Genomic DNA, 20,024 nt, shown 5'->3' with positions numbered 1-20,024 from the left:
AACAATAAAGAATATTCACAAACCAAAAGCTGATTGCTTTGGTTTTTAGATTAAGTAAACATACGTGTGGCAAGATCAGTGAGGATGGAAAAATAAAGGATGCAAAACAACAAAACACAGGAGTAAAACATTATACAAACATAAATTTTAAATAGTAAATATTTAAATATAATTACAAACATATTTAGAAACAACTATTCAAAACACTTTCAAAACTAAAAGTAATCTCAGAGTTAAAATGACTGCACAACATCTTTAAGGAGAAAATTGTAAAAGAAGATCTTACTAACTAGACAGTAAAATATTCATGGACGAAGGTCTTCACGGTGCATATTTGTTAAGTCTTTCTAAATGAAGCTATAAAAGAAACTATTGCCATTCCAGTCAAAATCAAGAAACTAAAAAAATCCACAATAAATTTGTATAGAAAAATAAATGTCTGTGAGTAGCTAACTGAAAAAGACTTTTTTGGATAAAGACATATCTTAAAGTTATAATAATCAAATTAGAATGGTAATGGTAAAAAAAAAAAAAAGTCAAATAACCTTCAGTTTAGTTCAGTCACTCAGTCGTGTCTGACTCTTTGCGACCCCACGAATCGCAGCACGTCAGGCCTCCCTGTCCATCACCAACTCCCGGAGTTGACCCAAATTCATGTCCATCGAGTCGGTGATGCCATCCAGCCATCTCATCCTCTGTCGTCCCCTTCTCCTCCTGCCCTTAATCCCTCCCAGCATCAGAGTCTTTTCCAATGAGTCAACTCTTCACATGAGGTGGCCAAAATATTGGAGTTTCAGCTTCAGCATCAGTTCTTCCAATGAACACCCAGGACTGATCTCCTTTAGGATGGACTGGTTGGATCTCCTTGCAGTCCAAGGGACTCTCAAGAGTCCTCTCCAACACCACAGTTCAAAAGCATCAATTCTTTGAAGAAAGCTCAGCCTTCTTCACAGTCCAACTCTCACATCCATATATGACCACTGGAAAAACCATAGCCTTGACTAGATGTACCTTTGTTGGCAACGTAATGTCTCTGCTTTTTATTATGCTATCTAGGTTGGCCATAACTTTCCTTCCAAGCAGTAAGCGTCTTTTAATTTCATGGCTGCAATCACCATCTGCAGTGATTTTGGAGCCAAAAAAAAATAGTCTGACATTGTTTCCACTGTTTCCCCATCGATTTCCCATGAAGTGATGGGACCAGATGCCATGATCTTAGTTTTCGGAATGTTGAGCTTTAAGCCAACTTTTTCACTCTCCTCTTTCATTTTCATCAAGAGGCTTTTTAGTTCCTCTTCACCTTCTGCCATACTGAGGTTATTGATATTTCTCCCGGCAAACTTGCAGATGTTCAAGTTGGTTTTAGAAAAGGCAGAGGAACCAGAGATCAAATTGCCAACATCCGCTGGATCATCGAAAAAGCAAGAGAGTTCCAGAAAAACATCTATTTCTGCTTTATTGACTATGCCAAAGCCTTTGACTGTGTAGATCACAAGAAACTGTGGAAAATTCTGAAAGAGATGGGAATCCCAGACCACCTGACCTGCCTCTTGAGAAACCTATATGTAGGTCAGGAAGCAACAGTTACAACTGGACATGGAACAACAGACTGGTTCCAAACAGGAAAAGGAGTATGTCAAGGTTGTATATTGTCACCCTGCTTATTTAACTTATATGCAGAGTACATCATGAGAAATGCTGGGCTGGAAGAAGCACAAGCTGGAATCAAATAACCTTAGGAAACAGAATACAGACTCAAAAAAGGCCTGTATCATGGAAGTATAGGTTAACAACTCTGAAACTGCTTTTCATGTATCCTGGAGTTGAATCAATAAGCAAATGGATGGGAGATAATGGGGGTCAGGTTTCTCACTGCTAAAGAAGGTAGATACTTATAAGCAAAAAGGTAAGGCTAAAATTAGGGCTTCCCTGGTAGCCCAGCTGGTAAAGAATCTTCCTGCAGTGCAGGAGACCCAGGTTCAGTTCCTGGGTCAAGAAGATCCCCTGGAGAAGGGATAGGCTACCCACTCTAGTATTCATGGTCTTCTCTGGTGGATCAGATGGTAAAGAAGTCACCTGCAACGCAGGAGACATGGATTCGACTCCTGGGATTGGGAAGACTGGAGAACAGCATGGCGACCCACTCCAGTCTTCTTTCCTGGAGAATCCCATGGACAGAGGAGCCTGGCGGGCTACAGTCCATGGGCTCGCAAAGAGTTCTACACGAATGAATGACTAAACACAGCACAGCAAGGCTAGAATGAACCTGTGGGACTGGATAAAGCCTGGAGACATTGGTGGCCTCCTATTTAATATAAAGAGATAAACTGATACAGAAATAAGTATAGATATTTGTTGTACCTGGATTTGTACACATGCATATATTTCCCAGCTCTTTTCACTGACAGAACTTATAAGCAGTGATACCCCAATAGCATTGAGCACACCCAACACCCACATCTTGATTTCTAATACCATTATCAAATAAAAGGAACTAGGACTCCTTGGAGAAATGGCTGTGACAGGGCACATATAAAATGAGCCCAGAGCATCTTGTAGTACCATAAAGTAAGAAATGCTTTAAGTGGGGGGTGGGGGAGTGGGGGGCAATTATATGTCCAAGGGACCTAGGAACCAACCTGAGATAGTTCCCACTGGAACAATTTGTGACAAAATAATTAACAATTTGAGTGAAAAAATAATCCAAACAATTGGATTATAATCTCAGGTATAAATTAATATTTATAAGTCTATACTGCTTTAAAAATGATTGAAAAGTAAATAAATGGGAGAAAAGATCTTCCTTACAAGGTAAGCTTCCTTACAAATACTTCCTACAAAAGTAATCCCAATAATATATGTAGATATTCCTTGATCCAAGAAGTGGAACTTAGTTCACACACTCCTCCCCCATCCTCCAGTGTAGGCTTGGTGACCAGCTTCCAAAGATTAGAGTATGGCAAAGGAAAAATGGTTGCTTTATAGTGGAGAAACATGACAACCACTACCTTAATTAAGTGATCGAGGTTAACATCACCAGCAGTAAGTGATGTTGCTACCATGCACCCTGATGTGATGAGAAGGGTATTTCACATTCAGAGGATCCTTCCCCAAATCTATGACCCCAATCATATTAAAGACGTCAGACAAAAATCTAAGTGGAGGGACAGTCTAAAAAGATACATCACCCATACTCTTTAAAACTGTCAAGATCATGAAAAACAAGGAATGACTAGGAAACTGTCAAAGAGCAGATTCGATTGCAGAGACATGACAACTAAACACACTTTGATGGCCTGGACTGGATTCTGGGACAGAAAAAGGGACACTAGCAGAAAAGTTAGTGAAATAACGAATAAAGTCTGGAGTTTAGTTAATAGCAATGTACCCAAGTTGGTCTCTTAGTTTGAACAAGAGTACCAAAATATGCATGAAAAATATGGCCATTAGATGAAACTGGGTGAGGCTGTACCAAATTCCTCTCTTCAGATTTTCTGCAAATCTAGAATTAGTCCAAGATTAAAAATGTATTCAAAAGAAAACCAAGACCTATGCATATATAGGAACTTGACAAATGATAAAGATGGCACTCCTCACTAACAATAGGTTTTCCACCAGAACACAGGTGTGGTGAAACCCACCACTGAATCTAAGCCAAGCGGCAAACGAAAAGACTCACATCAACTCTGTCATCACTGGACACGCCGCTCAGGTAAGTCTGACGTTCATGCCCATCTGATCTACAAATGTGGGGCGCTGACAGAGGAACCATAAACATTTGAGAAAGAGTCTGCTGAGATGGAAAAGGGCTCCTTCAAGGGTGCCTGTGTCTTGGATAAAGTGAAAGATTAAAGTGAGTGTGGTATCCCCATTGATAGGTAGTACCACCATCAACGTCTCCCTGGGGCAATGCAAGATCAGCAAGTATGACGTGACATCACTGATATCCCAGGACACAAAGACTTTATCAAAAAGATGACTGCAGGCACATCTCAGCCAGACCATGCTGTCCTGATTGTTGCTGATGGTGTTGGTGAATTTGAAGCTAGTGTCTCCAGACCTATGAGCGTGTCCTTCTGGCTTACACACTGGGTGTGAAACAAGTAACTGTTGGTGTTAACAAAAGGGTTCCTACAGCCAGAAAGAGATACTAAAACACTGTTAAGGAAGTCAGCACCTACATTAGGAAAACTGGCTATAAGCCTGACACAATAGCATTTGTGCCAGCTCTGGTTGGAATGGTGACATTCTGGAGCCATGGAAAGTCATCCATAAAGATGGCCGTGCCAGCACAACCATACTGCCTGAAGCTCTGGATTGCATCCAGCTACCAACTTATCCGACTGACAAGCCCTTCTGTCTGCCCTTCCAGGACGTCTATAAAATTGATGGAACTGGTACTATCCCCGTGGAGACTGCTGTTCTCAACCCCCAGCATGATGGTCACTTGGCTCCAGGCAGTGATACAAATGAAGTCCAGTCCCTTGGAATACACCATGAAGGAAGCTCTTCCTGGGGAGTCCGTGGGCTTCAGTGTTGAGAAGGTGTCTATCAAAGATGTTTGCCATGGCGTCATTCTTATGCTACTGCTACTGCTACGTCACTTCAGTCGTGTCCGACTCTGTGTGACCCCATAGACGGCAGCCCACCAGGCTCCTCCGTCCCTGGGATTCTCCAGGAAAGAATACTGGAGTGGGTTGCCATTTCCTTCTCCAACCATTCTTATGGTGACAGTAAATATGACCTACCAGTGGAAGCAGCTGACTTCCTGACCATCCTGAACCATTCAGGACAAACCAGTGACACCATGCATCTGTGTGCAGTTGTCACACAGCTCACATTGCTTGCAGATTTGTTGAACAGAGGAGTTTTGACTGCTTTTCTGAGAAGAAGCTAGAAGGTGGGTCCATGTTCTGGAAATCTTGCGAGGCTAATATGTGTGTTGAGAGATTCTCTGATCCTCCTTAGGGTCGTTTTACTGTTCATGACATGGGCCAGCCAGTTGCTGTGGGTGTCATCAAAGCAGCAGGCTGCTGGAGTTGGCAAGGTCACCGAGTCGGCCTAGAAAGTTCAGGAGGCTAAAGTAATCCCCAATGCCTGCACCCCTATTTTAATAGATGGTAAAAGAATGATCTAGGCACTGTTTGCCTCAATTGGCCATATAAATGTAATAGTAAAAGACTGGTTAATGATAACAATGTTTCATTAAAAACCTTCAGAAGGGAAAGAGAATGTTTGGTGAGCTGGGGGTGGGGAGGTGGAGGTTGTTACTATTGTTGTTTAGTCGCTAAGTTGTATCCAACTCTTTTTGCCATCCCATGGACTATAGCCTGCAGTCTCCTCTGTCCATGGGATTTTCCAGGCAAGAATACTGGGGTGAGTGTCATGCCCTCCTCCAGGGGATCTTCCCAATCCCGGAACTGAACTCACGTCTCCTGCATTGGCAGGCAGATTCTTTACCACTGAGCCAGGAGGGGGGCAATTTTAAATTATTAGCTTTTAAAATAAACACTTTTTAATGGAAACAACTTGACCAAAACTTAGGCACATAATTTTGAGACCCCTGAAAACAAAGTTTAATGAGCAAAAACGGAGGGGGGGAGATGGCCCCAAAGATGAATGGGAAAATGATGGTGTGGTGTATTGGAAAGCGTGCACACAAATTCTGCCCAGCCTGAGCAGTAAGACTGCAGTTCCTTCCTCCAGACGGGGAAGGGTTTCTTCACCCGTCCAGAAACAATCTGGAATTAGAGGTCTCAGCAGCTGAGTGACTGCGGGGAGCGAGCTCCGCCCCTGGCAAAGGTCATGAGGAAGGAGGCTTGGCATACGCAAAGGCGGGATCAAGCCTCAGGAGTCTCCCTGGAAATTCTCGAGCAATCTACCCCCAAAACCAGAGTCTGCCTACTTTGTGCTTTGTGCTTTCACCTACACCTCTGACTTTACGGGGGGCTGTCCCCCACTACCTCTCTGAAAAAAGAGTTAGCTTACAGCTCCAGTTAATAATTCCTGGGTGTGACAGTGTTTCAACCTACAAACTCCCTTGGAAGTCCTCTAGCCTGCCTGAATAGGTTTTTCCGGCCACATGTGATTGCTCAGAGCCTCCAAACTGTGAGAGGCATGAGATGTTCTAAACTGTCTAAATACAGATTCCTTTGAGCAGTTAAAAGATTGATTAGAAATTGTATTGGTGAAGGGATTTTCACTTGTTGGGCCAATGTTTGCTGCTAAGTCTCCATATCCCTTACCTGCTGTGTCCCTGGCAGTGTATTGATTAATATAATTGGTGTAAATAGTAGCTTTAATGTTTGTAACCTGGGACCCTTGAGTTCATTCTTTTTCTTGTTATAGCCCACCACACCTTTGCTCTGTAGGAATGCAACTTTATCTAATGCTTTTTGGAGGCTGGCGCCTGACTTTAGAATAATCACCTTTAGAGAAAAAGGCCTCCGGGCCAGAAGATGATGCAAATCACCTAAACTTTTGCATATGATAAGTTTGCAGGAAGAAAGCCTGGCTTACTGCATGACTCTACCCCTTCCCCCATTATCCTCTGTGCATAACTTAAGGTATAAAAACTACTTTGGAAAATAAAGTGCAGGCCTTGTTCACCAAAACTTGGTCTCACCATGTCGTTCTTTCTCTTACCTTCTGGCTGAATTATTCAGCCTCTTTTCTCCACTGAATTTCCTCACTGAGCTATCCTTATTTCAGCCTCTTTTCTCCACTGAATTTCTTCACTGAGCTATCCTCATTCTATTACTCTTTATATCCTTAATTAACGTTTAATTAAGCAATTGTTTCCTGATCCTCGCCGACGCCGTCCCCGCTTCGAATTCCCTGGATCCACCGGGGCTGGACCCCGGCAAGTGACACTTGCTGTCTTCTCCTCCTTTAGGTCTCCTCTCTGAGTATTGATGCTCGGTAACATTTTAACTACGTCAACACTGCAATTTTACTTTGTTGCTACTGAAGTAGTCCTGGATCACTAACTTCACATGTAATCATATTTCCAAAGAGGTTTGTGTGGGGCAAATCAACCTTGAAAGTGCAAGAAGACCAATGGAATGCCAGGCAGGTCAAGTTGAATGGTGTACAATGGAAGTGGTGGCCAGTTCTGAACGAGTTAGTTCAGAGCACTGTGGCAGTTCAGGGAGGCGGTGGGACCATTCCAGGTAGAAGCCACGGCAAATGCAAAGGCGCTGAGACAGCATCATAATCAGAGGGGTCAGGAAGCAGCAAAGGGAGCAGTGTGTCTACAAGGGAGGCAGGGCCAGAGTCGTATGAGCGAGGTTGTTGGAGAGTCATCCAGACACAGTTTATGCAGTTCTTGTTGGCAAAGTAAGGTCTCTGGAGTCTTCAAATAGTCTAGATTTGCAGTTCTTAAATCAGGAACCCAGCTGCCCAGAGCGCCCCAAGAAACTCACAGATTGGACAAGTTTTATAAGTGGAGGGAAATGCATCAATTCCTGACAGCCGTTGCAAAGTGTGAACTCAAGATATTTCATAGTTTGAGCATTCAATTGTGCTCTGTTTCTTTTTTCTTTTTCTTTCTGTGTGTTACTTTTCTGTCAAAGATACCAAGAGTTTTGCAAAGCTGGGATTTCAGTGGTTATTATAATAAGAAGTAAGAGCCAAGAAAAATCTACCTGAAACAGAAAATAAGGGTAGAAGTGTCTAATGTGATTTCAAGGTTAGAAAGATAGCAGTATGCCTAATAGGTGCACACATCTCCTTAGTAAATAACTGAGGTTATTTAAGAATAAAAGAAAAAATATTTTTTCTTTTAAATGCTGTGCATTTCCCCTCACATAGGTACTTAATTGTTAGAACATAAGTACTTACTAAGTTGTTTGGGTCTAACTATTTCATAAATTTGTAACAATTCAGTAATTTGATTTTCTTTTTTTTTACCTAGGGCCCTGGGAAAAAGTCTCTGAGACCCTAAGGCCACCATGAGTTGAGAAAGTTTGGGACTCTCTGCTATACCCTTAATTGGTACTCACTTTTGTGGATTCAGAATTCCCATCAATGGACTTCAGGTTTTTTTCTTTTTGGTTTGGAGAAGGAAATGGCAACCCACTCCAGTGTTCTTGCCTGGAGAATCCCAGGGATGGGGAAGCCTGGTGGGCTGCCGTCTATGGGGTCGCACAGAGTCGGACACGACTGAAGCGACTTAGCAGCAGCAGCAGCAGCTTTAAGTTTCCCCAGTCAACAGGACTGAGCAATTAGTACTACTTTACTTTTTGGGGAATGATCATTTAAATTCAGTTTTTCTTTCTTCCTTTCTTTTTGTATACCCATGTCCATAGCCATGTTGTTCACAATATCAAGAGGCAGATACAACTCAAGCGTCCATCAAAAGATAAAAAGATAAATAAAGTGTGGTGTACACCTACACTGGAATACTATCCAGCCTTAAATAGGGAGAAAATTCTATACATACTACAACATGGATGAACCTTGAAGACCTCATGTTAAGTGAAAGAATTTGGACACGAAAGGACAAATGCTGTATGATCACAATTATATGAGGGACCTAGAGTAGTTAGATCCATAGACACAGAGGTAGAATGTTGATTGTCAGGGCCTGGGGAGAGTGGAGAAAGGAGAGGTCTTGTTTAATGGGGAAAGAGCTCTAGCTTTGAAGATGAAGAATGTTAGGGAGACAGATGGAAGTAATAGTTGCACAACAATGTGACTGTACCAAATGCCATTAAACTGTACACTTAAAAATGGTTAAAATGGTACATTTTAGGTCAGATGTGTTTTGCTGCTAAGTCACTTCAGTCGTGCCCGACTCTGTGTGACCCCATAGACAGCAGCCCACCAGGCTCCCCTGTCCCCGGGATTCCACAATAAAAAAAAAATGATTATGAATTTCACAGGCCAGGGTTCATTCCTAAGACGTAAATTAAGAGTCTCACCTACAGAGGGCGCCCTTGTCAGTTCCTAGACTTTCCTGGGGTTGCAGGAACTGTACCTTCATTTGAAAATGGTGAAGATGTTTGGTAGAAATCAACACAATACTGCAATTAGAAATAAATGAATTTTTTAAAATGGTGACGATGCTACATTTTATGTTATACATATTTTTATCACAGTAAAAACTAATTTTAAAAAAGCAAGATTACATAGTGTGAGGCCTTTTAGGATTGGATGAGCTGATGTCCAGATTTGGCTGAATTTAATCATTCACAATGCTCCAAGAACCAAACAGCCCCCCAGAAAAACATTTGTTCATACTATATTCTTCATCTACAAAGAGAAAAATATGAACAACATAAAAACAACATGCAAAAAAAAAAAAGAAAGAAAGAAATTAAAATATGTATTTAAGGAAACATTGGGCTTCCCTGGTGGCTCAAATGGTAAAGAATCTGCCTGTGGTACAGGAGACTCAGGATCAATCCCTGGATCGGGAAGATCCCCTGCAGAAGGGAAGGGCTACCCATTCCAGCATTCTTGCCTGGAGACATTCCATAAACAGAGGAGCCTGGCAGACTACAGTCCATGGGGTCACAAAGAGTCAGACAGGACTGAGCAACTAAGAGCACACACACACACACACACACACACACACAAGCAAAAGCATTAAGGAATGTCAAGGAACCAGTAGAGATTTAGCCCAGTTTCCTGAAATCCTACGTCTAATTTAGAGTATGGGCTTTTAGAGCCAAAGTGGGATTTTGAGTCCAGCAATTTCCTCTTGCAAAACTTGAAAGATGAAAGACAGGGAGGTGCAGTGCCTCTGTGGGTGGCAGGGGCCAGGTACAGACTCCTGCACTTGACGCCTTGGACCTTGGACCAACCCCAGTGTTGAGCCCCTGTCCTTCAAGGCCTCCTTCCAAGGACGTTTGGGTCAAACATTCCCCTGGCAGCCTCTCTCCGCTACATCCCCAGCTTTCACAGTCCTCAGTAAGCGTGCTGTTTGCTATTGATGTGGCTCTTTGGTACCAGCTCTATAAACAAACCACCGTTTGTTGCTTTCTAAAAATAAGCCTTTTTAGCTCTGGATGACATTAGGCTTCAGTATCCTGAGCTGAAAGGTTGGTTTCTTTGCAGCTGACAAATGGTGGTTTATGTCTTCTCAGAGCAGCTGCAGCCCATCTTTGTTGAGAGCCCCAAAGCCTTACCTGATGGCTTAGAGAGAGGACCGGCTTGGGGCTGGGAGTTGAAGTGCCTAGCACACAAACATCCTCCAAAATAGATTTGGCTACATAGGGAGGATCTCAAGGAAGGAGGAAAATAAGGTGGAAGCTTAGAGCCGTGAAGAAGGAACAGGGTGGCTTCAAAAGGAAAAAATTAAAATGGCAGGAATTAAGGTACGTAATTTACAATGTCTGCCAAGGATGCATCTTAGACACAGAACAATTATCCTGGGTACGGAGGCACTTCTCAAGCTCATATGCAAGAAGGGCCAATGGTCCATTCCATAGAAAGCAACACTTTTATTTTATTCCGTCTTAGCATCCTTCTCCTAATTCCTGTGCCTTTGCAGTTTAAGAGGACTTCAGATCCTGCTGAAGGATCTGAATTGATCTGAATTGATTCAACTGAATCAAGGATCCAGTTGATCTTCATGAGTTGGGTTGTCAGTTTCTATATTTGAGACAAGGACATACTGGTAGTGCCTGGGCCAGCTTCATGGGCACGTGGCCTGTGCAGTCACTCAGGGCCCTGTGTTCGAAGAGACCATGCTGGGTTTACTGCCCTGCCATCACTACCTTGAAATTTGTAATGATTTTTGAGCAAGGAGCCACGCGTTTCCATTTTGCTACTGAAGCCGAAGCTCTAATACTTTGGCCACCTGATGTGAAGAGCTGACTTTTTGGAAAGGACCCTGATGTTGCGAAAGATTGAAGGCGGGAGGAGAAGGGGACGACAGAGGACAAGATGGTTGGATGCCATCACCGACTCAATAGACATGAGTTTGAGCAAGCTCCGGGAGATGATGAAGGACAGGGAAGCCTGACGTGCTGCGGTCCATGGGGTCGCAAAGAGTCAGACACAACTGAGCGACTGAACAACAGCAGTGAATTCTGTAGCTGGTCCCAGTCAGTACCCCAGAGCTTAGGTATCTGATGGTTTATTTTCAGAGAGGGAAATGGGAGCAGGGGGTAACTGGCTTCCATTTTGCTGGGAGTACACAAAGTATGAGGAAAGGAGAAAAATATAAATAGAATTCTTTAATTTTCTTGCAAGATGTCAAAATTCTTAAAGAGATCAGATTAGGACTAAGATGTGATTTAACAGGGAGCAAATGAGGGGCACAGCAGAGAGCAGGCAGGGTCTTGTCCTCCAGCCTCATCACTCACATCCCGAGGCCGAGTTGCTCCATCCTTCCCGAACACCTTTCCAATCTGGCCACTTCCCCCTTCTCTCTGGGCCTGCAAAGCCCCAGGCCAGCGTGCAGTCACAGCCTCCTTGTTACTCTCCCCTCCTGAGCATCTCCCTGGACTCACCCGTGGTCTTTGTTTGTACTTTAGGAAAAAAAAAAAAAAAGAAAGAAAGTGAAGTTGATCAGTTGTGTCCGACTCTTTGCAACCCCATGGACTGTAACCTACCAGGGTCCTCTGTCCATAGGATTTTCCAGGAAAGAATACCAGAGTGGGTTGCTATTTTCTTCTCCAGGGGATCTTCCCAATCCAGGGGTCGAACCCGTATCTCCTGCGTTGTCAGGTGGGTTCTTTACCACTGAGCCACCAGGAAAGCCTATAAATATATGCCAGTGCAGGAGACCTAAGAGACTTGGATTCGATCCCTGGGTTGGGAAGATCCCCTGGAGGAGGGCACGGCCACCCACTCCAGTATTGTTGGCTGGAGAATTCCATGGTCAGAGGAGACTGTTGGGCCACAGTCCATAGGGTCGCAAACAGTCAGACACGACTGAAGCGACTTAGCATGCACGAGTCATTTTGCTGTACAGCAGTAATTAACACAACATTGTAAATCAACTGTACTTCAATAAAAAATTTAAATAAAAAGGTTTTAAATGAACAAGCAGCTTTCTGGGGAATTCCTTGGCAGTCCGGCACTTAAGTCTCTGTGCCTCCACTGCAGGGGACTTGGGTTCATCCCTGTGAATCGAGATCCCGCATGCCTTGTAGCATGGCCAAAAAAGAAAATAGCTTTATGGAGATATAATGCACATACCACACAACTTACCCATTTACAGTTCAGTGACCTTTGGCGTATTATTTTTTTTTTGAAGTTATGGTAACTACACAGCATAAAATCTGCCACTTTAAGTGTACAATTCAGTGGCGTTAATTACATCCAGAGTGTTACATACCCATCATCACCAGCTATTTCCAGAACTTTTTCATTGCCCCAAATAGAAGCCACATATCCATTAAGAAATAATTCTCTTTTCTCCTTTATCCCACCTCTCAGTAACCTAATTTCTTCTCTGTCTCTATAACTTGGTCTGCTGTGGATATTTCATGTAAGTGGTATTCATGCAATGCTTATCATTTTCTTATTTCACCTAGCGTGTTTTTAAGCTGTTTCCACGCTGTAGCATGTATCAGAAGTTCATTCCTTTTTATGACTGGTAAGATTCCACACTTTGTTCTTCCATTCATCCATCCATGGACGCTTAGATTGCTCTCCATTTGGCTACTGTGAATAAAGCTGCTATGAACACAGATGCACAAATATCTCTTGGATTTGATTCTTTTGGGTGTATTATCACCCCTGGACCCATTGTTGACCACTCCAGTCCAGTTGCACTCAGCAGAGTCATCTGTTACCAACACACACTTGGTTGTGTCCCTCATCTGCTTACAACAGTTTGCTAGCTTAAGATGGAAATGCTCATAAAGCTGAGGACAAAGATGGCAACGCTCACCAAGGTCTCTGGTCCCTGAGCTCTGGCGGCTGACCTCTCCACATCACCTTGCCCTACCCTTTTCTCTCTCTTTCATCCCCTCCACGCTTCTCAATGGAGCTATGTTCCATTTGGATTTCACACGTGCTCATTCATTTTCCTGGGATGTAGTGTGTGTGTGTGCTCAGTCGTGTCTGACTCTCAGCGACCCCATGGACTATAGCCTGCCAGGCTCCTCTGTCCGTGGAATTTCCAGGCAAGAATAGTGGAGTGGGTTGCCATTTCCTATTCCAGAGGATCTTCCCAACTCAGGGACTGAACCTGCATCTCTTGCATCTCCTGCATTGAAAGGTAGATTCTTTACCACTGCACCACCTGAGACTTGGTGTTCTCCTAAGAACACTCCTAAGATTTTATCCTCCCCACATTTCCTAGGTTTTGCTTGACCAACTCTTCCCATCATTCTCACCCATGTAATCTTAAAAAGGACTTCCCTGGTGCCTCAGTCTTAAAAAGGTTGCGAACACCTGCCTTGCTCACTCCCTCCCCTCCTCCCACACTCCCTCTGTCTTGCTCCTGCAGTCCCTTGCTGTTCATTTGGCGTTATCAGTTCAATGTCTGTCTTCCTCACCCGTTGTTGTTGTTTACTTGCTAAATCATGTGCAACCGCATGGACCGTTGCCTGCTAGGCTCCTCTGTCCATGGGATTTCCCAGGCAAGAACACTGGAGCAGGTTGCCATTGTCTACTCCAGGGGATCTTCCCAACCCAGGGATCCAACCTGAGACTCGTGGACTAACAGGTGGGTCAGTGAGCCACCAGGGAAGCCTCTTCCCTTGTGCCAGTGACTAATGTTGACGGAGCACTTCCTCCTTCCAGGCCCAGTTCCTACCCTCCTCACCTGTATCGACTCCTTAAATCTTCACAGTAAGCCTGCCGCCTTTACAGATACGGAAGCCTGGGGATGCTGTCCCCGTTAGGAGCAGTGCCCACACTGGCATCCTTGCAGAACAGTGGTGGGAGCCCCCAGCCCTGAGGGAGCATGGTTCCCTTCCTGGGCCAGCATATTCAGTTCTTGGCAGAGGATCTAGCCCACATAAGTACCTAACTCCCATCCAAACTAGATGGATCAATGGAATGCAAGGTACATGGAGGAAACTGAGTTTTGAGCAAAGGTCACTTACTGAATGGCTGCTAGGTGCTAGGCATCCTTACCCACCCCACCTCCCGCCCCCAGCCTCAGTTTCCCCAACCTTGAAAGTGCACAAGAATACTGAGGTTCAAGGATTATTGAGAAGCTGAACGTTTTCATGTAGGTTTTAAAAATCCTGGTGCCTGGGTCCCACTAACACATGTTGATGGTTACATCTGCTGCGCTCCCCGCCCCACCCCAGACAGATGAGGAAATGACCGGAATCTTTCCTTCCCGAGCACAGAGTGGGACGCGATGACACCTAGCCCCGGGGGCCTTGCGGCCCACCTCTCAGAGGTTCCCGCAGGTAGGCTAGCGAGTCGCTCCGGGTTTCCTCTCCAGGCCTTCCCGGCACGCGGTGCGGCGCGTCTCCCCGCCCCGGGCAGTTGAGACCCGGGAGGCCCGCAGGGCGCCTGGGCCCGCCTTGGGCCTCATATCTACGTTTCCGCGTCAGGCCCGCAGCGAACTTGGCAGGCGCTCGCGCGGTGTTCGGGAACACTCTGTGCCGAGCGCGCTCCCGCCCGCCTCCCTCCCCGCCGGCCCGGATGCCCCGCGCAGGTTTGTGTCCATGGACCCCCAGGTACGGCACCCGGCGCGCATCCACGGAGCCCCCGTGCCCTTGTCCTCGGTGTCCCCCGAGCCCGGGCGGTGCGAAAATCCGCTCCTCGCTCACTGGCAGGGCGTCCAAACGTAGGTTACCCCGCGCGTCATCGAGAGGTTCAGAAAGATGCTGTGGCCCCATTTTAAAACAAAGCCCGTTTATTAGCGTTCGGCCGCGGTCTGGGCAGTCCCAGCGTCAGATCCTGAGCGCGGCCGACTCCTAGTACCCACAGGAAAAGTAGGCAGCTAAAAGAAACCTGTTCTGGACCATGTGATCCGTTTGGAGCACAATGCCTCCCCTTTCCGCCCCCACCTCCGCCCCGCAACGGTTCCCGTCAGGGCTGCGTCAGCTTTGGCGATCGCCAAGGCTCCAGGGTCTTAGTCTCCTCTCCTGTGAAATGGGGATAACAGTGCGTGCTTGGTGACTCTGCACGTGGAGCGCGGCCGGTCGCCAAAGACGTCAGTGCTGCGGTCCCACACCTCCCGGACCCCACCTTCCGAGGCCCCCACCCCGGCCTCGGCCCCGCCCCGGGGCTCCCTGGCTCAGCGCGCGGCGCTGGCTCCAAAGTGCGTCACGGGCGCTCCTCCGGCGGCCAGGGCGAGGCTGGCACGGGGCCAGCGCGGGCCTGGCCGGGGGGTGCCGGGCGGTCTCGGGCGGGGAGGGGACCCGGGGTGTGCAAGGCGCTCCAGTCGCGCGCTGTTGGGGGCGCCCTCCGCGGCGGGCAGCGCGCCAGGGCCCCGGCCTCCGGCAGCCTCGGGGGCGCGGAGGGGCTACACTTTCCCTTCGCCCCCCGCCCTCGTTTCCTCCTGCGCGTCCGCAGCAGAGATTTCCTCTCGGGGAAACTACGCGGATACTTCCCGGGGCTCCTCGCCCCGCCCCAGGTCTCCGCCCCCCTCTTCGCTGGGGAGCCGGTGCTCGCCCGCGGCGGGGAGGAGGCGCTGGCAGCCTGGGCCGGGAGGTGGCAGGGGGCCGCGGAGACGTCGGCTACCGACTCGTCCTGCCATGTGACGCCGCCCTCCGTCCCGCGATCCCCCGTGCGCCCCGGGCCCGCGCCCGCGCTCCGTCGCGCGGCACATCATGCTGCTGCCGGGCCACGCGCGCCCACCGTCCGCCCCGCAACCCGCGCAGCATCCCGGCCTCCGCAGGCAGGTAGAGCCTCCGGGGCAGCTCCTGCGTCTGTTCTACTGCACCGTCCTGGTTTGCTCCAGAGAGATCGCGGCGCTCACGGACTTCTCCGGTAAGAAGCGACCTCCCTGGCTGAGCGCCCCCCGGCGCCGCGGGGCGCTAAGGTGAGCCCTCGGTTGGGGGCCGGCGCCCGAGGGGGCAAGGCCGGGTTGCTTGAAAGTTAGAGCGAGCTAGGAGCCCTAACTTTTTCTTGCCTGATGCGAACTCTTCGCATATAAGTAGCTGCATGTGGGATGCCGGCAGAGGGGGTCCCCCAAGAAAGAAGGGTGGGTAGAATTTGGAGTTTGTCTCCCGATGAGTTGACCTCGTCAGTATCCCAGGGTCAGGGACCAGACTCCGAAGGATGCGTATCGGTTTAAAGCACCTTACGCTGAGTCCTGTGCACCGAGCTCAGCGCTGTTGGTACACGTGTTGTGGTCTACGTTGTACCTGGTTTGCTTTACGCGCAGTTTGGGTGTGCCCCAGCCGACCTCGCGGGTGCCCACGTAAGGAGACCAGTCCAGGAGACATTTGACAACAGACCTGAGGGAAACCCGGGAGTGGGGTGGTGGAAGGTCCGGTGGAAATGCCATGAGAGATGAGTAGAAGCTTGCAGTACAGACAGAGGAGACACAGGGGTAAGACTTTACCGCCAAAAGGCACCAGAGTTGGCCCCTTCCAGCCCCCGTCGCCTTAAAAAAAGAAAAGAATAAAGACTTCCCCTCCCAGTAACCGATGAGGCTTTTTTTTGGGGGGGGGGGGGGGCGGGGACTGAGCCGATCTCAGATAGTTCTGGGGTTGTAGGTGGGGCACCACAAAGGGAGAGAGGTTTCTGAATTGATGGGGGCTAGAGGGACAGCATTCTTAAATTACCTTTGTGCTTGCTGAGAGTAACCAGACGTCCCTGCAAAGGTGGATCAGACCTGGGTCTCCGTCTGGCGAGGCTGGTGGCCCTTCACCCTTTCCTCGCCCCTGCCCAGCCCCGGAAGCAGCTCTGAGTCCCATTCTTTGCCTTCTCCCTCATCTCCTGTCAAGGCCGGGCTTCCCGCATCTCTGCCTTGAAGGTCTTTTGCGGTGTAATCACAGTCAACAAGGCTCCTTCCTCAGACCCTGTTTGTGCAATATGCTAGTACATGGCAAGGGACACTGGCAAACCAGAAGCTGAGTTGGGTTTCTAGTTTACTTACAGAGAATGTCATTGTTAGCTGAGAGCCCTCGGGTCAGAGGTTCTTTGCTTTGAATATTTAATATCAAGGCAGTGTTTCTACCTCGCAAAGGAAGCCAAGACATGCCTATTTGGCAAGGAAACTGAGGTCCTTAAGACCGAGGGTCAGAGCGCTGTGGTAAATGTGCTGGGAAAAAATGCTGAATTTCAAGTGCTATTGACTTTTTTTTTGTTGGTAATAGAACTTTCTTGGCTGCTAGAAAAGTTCTGTCTTTGCTGATTTAAGCTATGGAAAGCAATCTGAATTCAGCCACCGGCAGGCTGAGAATATTGTTGAGCAAAGAACAGAAAGCCAACAAGCCTTTCTACAGTGTGACGTCACTGTAACTGAACAAATATTGCTTTAGGTACCGTTGCGGTGTAACCATTAGATTGTTCTCACAGATTACAGGCACTTAGAGCTTGTTTCCTTAGTGAAGCGGTTGCAATCCTTGAAGCAGTCTATAGGTTACCACCCAAGTTTGGAACTGTCTGAAGGTAACAACTGTTTCAGAGGGTGAACTTGAGCTGTCAAACAGGGATGCTGTGAACTTGGATGTTTTCATACATATTTCTCTAAATGATTAAACGATAAAAGAAAATTTCTTGTGCTTTTAGTGGGAACCTAGATTCCAGGGTTTGAGACTCCCTGAGCCAATATTCGGTTGATGGTGACATTGCCAGGCAACCCCCATGTTTTCTCTGGTCAACCTTGCTCTTTAGAGATCTGAAGACCAGGGAGAAAGTGTTTGGGAGCCTTTTGGGGAGAAGAAAAGAAAAATAACCTCGTCTGAAATCACAGACACACTCACGTTTAGATCTAAATTCTAGCTTGTATGGCTTTAGGGAAATATTAGAAAAGGCTCAGGGAGAAAGATAACGTCTTCCAAAATTGATTCATTTGACTTGAAACTTAATGAACCTTTAGGGACCCCCCCAGCCACATGACACACACCATCCAAGAAAATTCCTAAGCTCCAAAGATGACAGTCTGAGGGTTCAGTTGAAAACTTCAGTTGACACAGTGGATCCTGGTCATGTGACTCCAACACATACACCCACATAGACACAGACACACACATCCCCCCCTCCTCAACTCGCACCTCTGTGGCCTCAAAGCCTGATTCCTGCCTTCCTGGGAAGAAGAGACCCTGTTCCTGAACTTAGAGGGGTGTGTAGAAACCAGTGCCTGAAAAGAGACAGTGGGCCCTCCCCTTCGGAGCCTGCAGCAATAGCTGAGCACTGGAGAAAAGCATTTGACGTCTTTGCTTGCTTGTTTTTCTAAACAAGGAAACATCAAAAATCCAGACAGATGGAGGGTGGAGGGAACTTGGGACCCTTTCAGCCTTCGTGAAGAAGGGGATGGAAGCAGGATGGTGAATCCAGGTGAAAGAAAGTGCTGAAATGAAAGGGGTCCTAGCCTTTGTCTGTACAGTATTGGGCCTCCTGGGAGATTAGCAGCACAGAGTTTTGGAAAGTTACTTAAGCCTTTCTCTTCTTTGCAACTCTTCCTTGAGCTTTTTTTTTTTTTTTTCCCTGAGGCTGTCAGCTGGTGTAGTTTTCCTGGGTCATTGGTTTTTTTGCCCCGGGGATTCCAGCATCAGATCTCACTCTTAATAAGCCAGAGGCTGCATCAGGGCCTCCTCTCCTCCCCCTTCATGCTCGTGACTGGTGCTAATCACCTTCAAGCCTGCTAGGAAACAGGCTCCCTAAACACCCCCTTCCCTCTCCTCCCTAAAGACATTGAGATGCTGCCAGCGGCCACTGGAAGACTATCATCACTGCATTAAAAACACATCGTAGGAAGGCAAGAACAGTTCATGCACAATTAGTGCCTCTGATCCTTAATCCCAAACTCAAATGCGCTTGGCTTTCGTCCATTTTCCTCTTTGGGATAGCGTTCTGTTCTTTTGACTGCATTCCCAACTTGAGAATTTAGCCAGAGAGGTCCAAACTGATCATTGATGTATATATGTTTTTTCATATATAGAAATACAATGTCAGCATCATCTTTGTTCAAAGAACAAGGCAGGATGAGGGCAGAGCGGAGGGAGGGGTGCCATTTTGGTTCCAACGATTAAAAAGATCCTAAAGATCCTTTCTGCATGTGGTCTGGCTTTCAAGAGTGATGTTTTGGTGTGTCTCTGAACTTAGTATGCCCTGTCCCTCAGGTCTTATTCATTTTTAAAAAAATAATATTTACTTATTCGGCTGTGTCAGATCTTAGTTTTGGCACATGGGCTCCTTCGTTGTGGCGCTTGGACTCTTGAGTTATGGCATTTGGGCTTCGTTGACTCTCAGGTTGTGGCATATGGGCTTCATTGCTCTGAGACACGTGGGATCCTATCAGTAGTTCCCTGACCAGGGACTGAACCCTGCATTGCAAGGCAGATTCTTAACCACTGGACCACCAGGGACGTCCCATCTTGTTTCTTTATCTATATACTGTTGATGGTTTTATTCCCTGCAGAGAGCAGGTACGGTCTTCTCTCTCTGCTCTTTCCTTTTCTCCCTCTTCTGTTTTTTTTTTCTTTTTTTTCTTCTCAAAGATGCTCAAAGTGATTGATGGACTGATGAGGGAGGGAAGGAACAGATGGAAAATTAATCATGTTCCCACTTGGATTCCTAGAAAACTCCTGACTTTTGACAAAAAGAGTCATGATCATATGTTGACACATTTGGTTTTACCCTCGGGCATGGAATGGTAAATGTGGGAAACAGAAAGGAAGTGAGAAACAAGGAGAGTGTTTTAAGGCCTTCCTTGTTCCCAGATGTCCCCAGACCACAAAGAAAGGTCATTGCATGATCGAAGGGGGTCTCCAGGCTGGTGTCCTACCCTGCCTGCCTCCATCAGTAGCCCAAGTGGGCAAGACAAGATGTGGGGCTTGTTATCAGATCATTTGCAGCCTAGCAAATAAGCCTGACCCTAACTCCTTATTTCACTGGTCAAGAATTTCAGAATGTAAGACTTCCCTGGTTGTCCAATGGTTAGGAGTCCGCCTGCCAATGCAGGGAATGCAGGTTCGATTCTTGAT

The 20,024-nt window shown here is 46.9% G+C and overlaps 1 protein-coding gene and 1 long non-coding RNA gene across 11 annotated transcripts in view; one reads left to right on the top strand and one right to left on the bottom strand.

Moving 5' to 3' along the window:
• Positions 1-11,167: 11,167 nt before the first annotated feature.
• On the bottom strand, positions 11,168-17,375 carry LOC104970779 (uncharacterized). Its single transcript, XR_804073.4, has 2 exons — positions 16,659-17,375; positions 11,168-11,480 (listed from the first exon to the last, which is right to left on the bottom strand). It is a non-coding gene; the product is annotated as an uncharacterized lncRNA (long non-coding RNA).
• Positions 14,341-20,024, top strand: part of EVA1C (eva-1 homolog C) — a 145,203-nt gene continuing 139,519 nt past the window's right edge. For 8 of the 10 annotated variants that reach the window (XR_009493455.1, XR_009493453.1, XM_059883498.1 and 5 more), the window contains exon 1: positions 15,515-15,858. Coding sequence is in view for 8 of the 10 variants with exons in the window: in XM_059883498.1 (XP_059739481.1) it covers positions 15,699-15,858 (160 nt within the window). In the remaining 2 variants the exon portion in view is untranslated. Of the gene's footprint in view, positions 14,579-15,514; positions 15,859-20,024 lie in introns of those variants that run through there. The other 2 variants (XM_024988220.2, NM_001199027.1) reach the window with 2 other exon arrangements.

The sequence above is a fragment of the Bos taurus genome, chromosome 1, assembly GCF_002263795.3.
Source record: "Bos taurus isolate L1 Dominette 01449 registration number 42190680 breed Hereford chromosome 1, ARS-UCD2.0, whole genome shotgun sequence".
Taxonomy (NCBI): Eukaryota; Metazoa; Chordata; class Mammalia; order Artiodactyla; family Bovidae; genus Bos; species Bos taurus.
The sequence above is the reverse complement of the archived record's forward strand: the minus strand, read 5'-3'. Positions and strand labels throughout refer to the sequence as shown.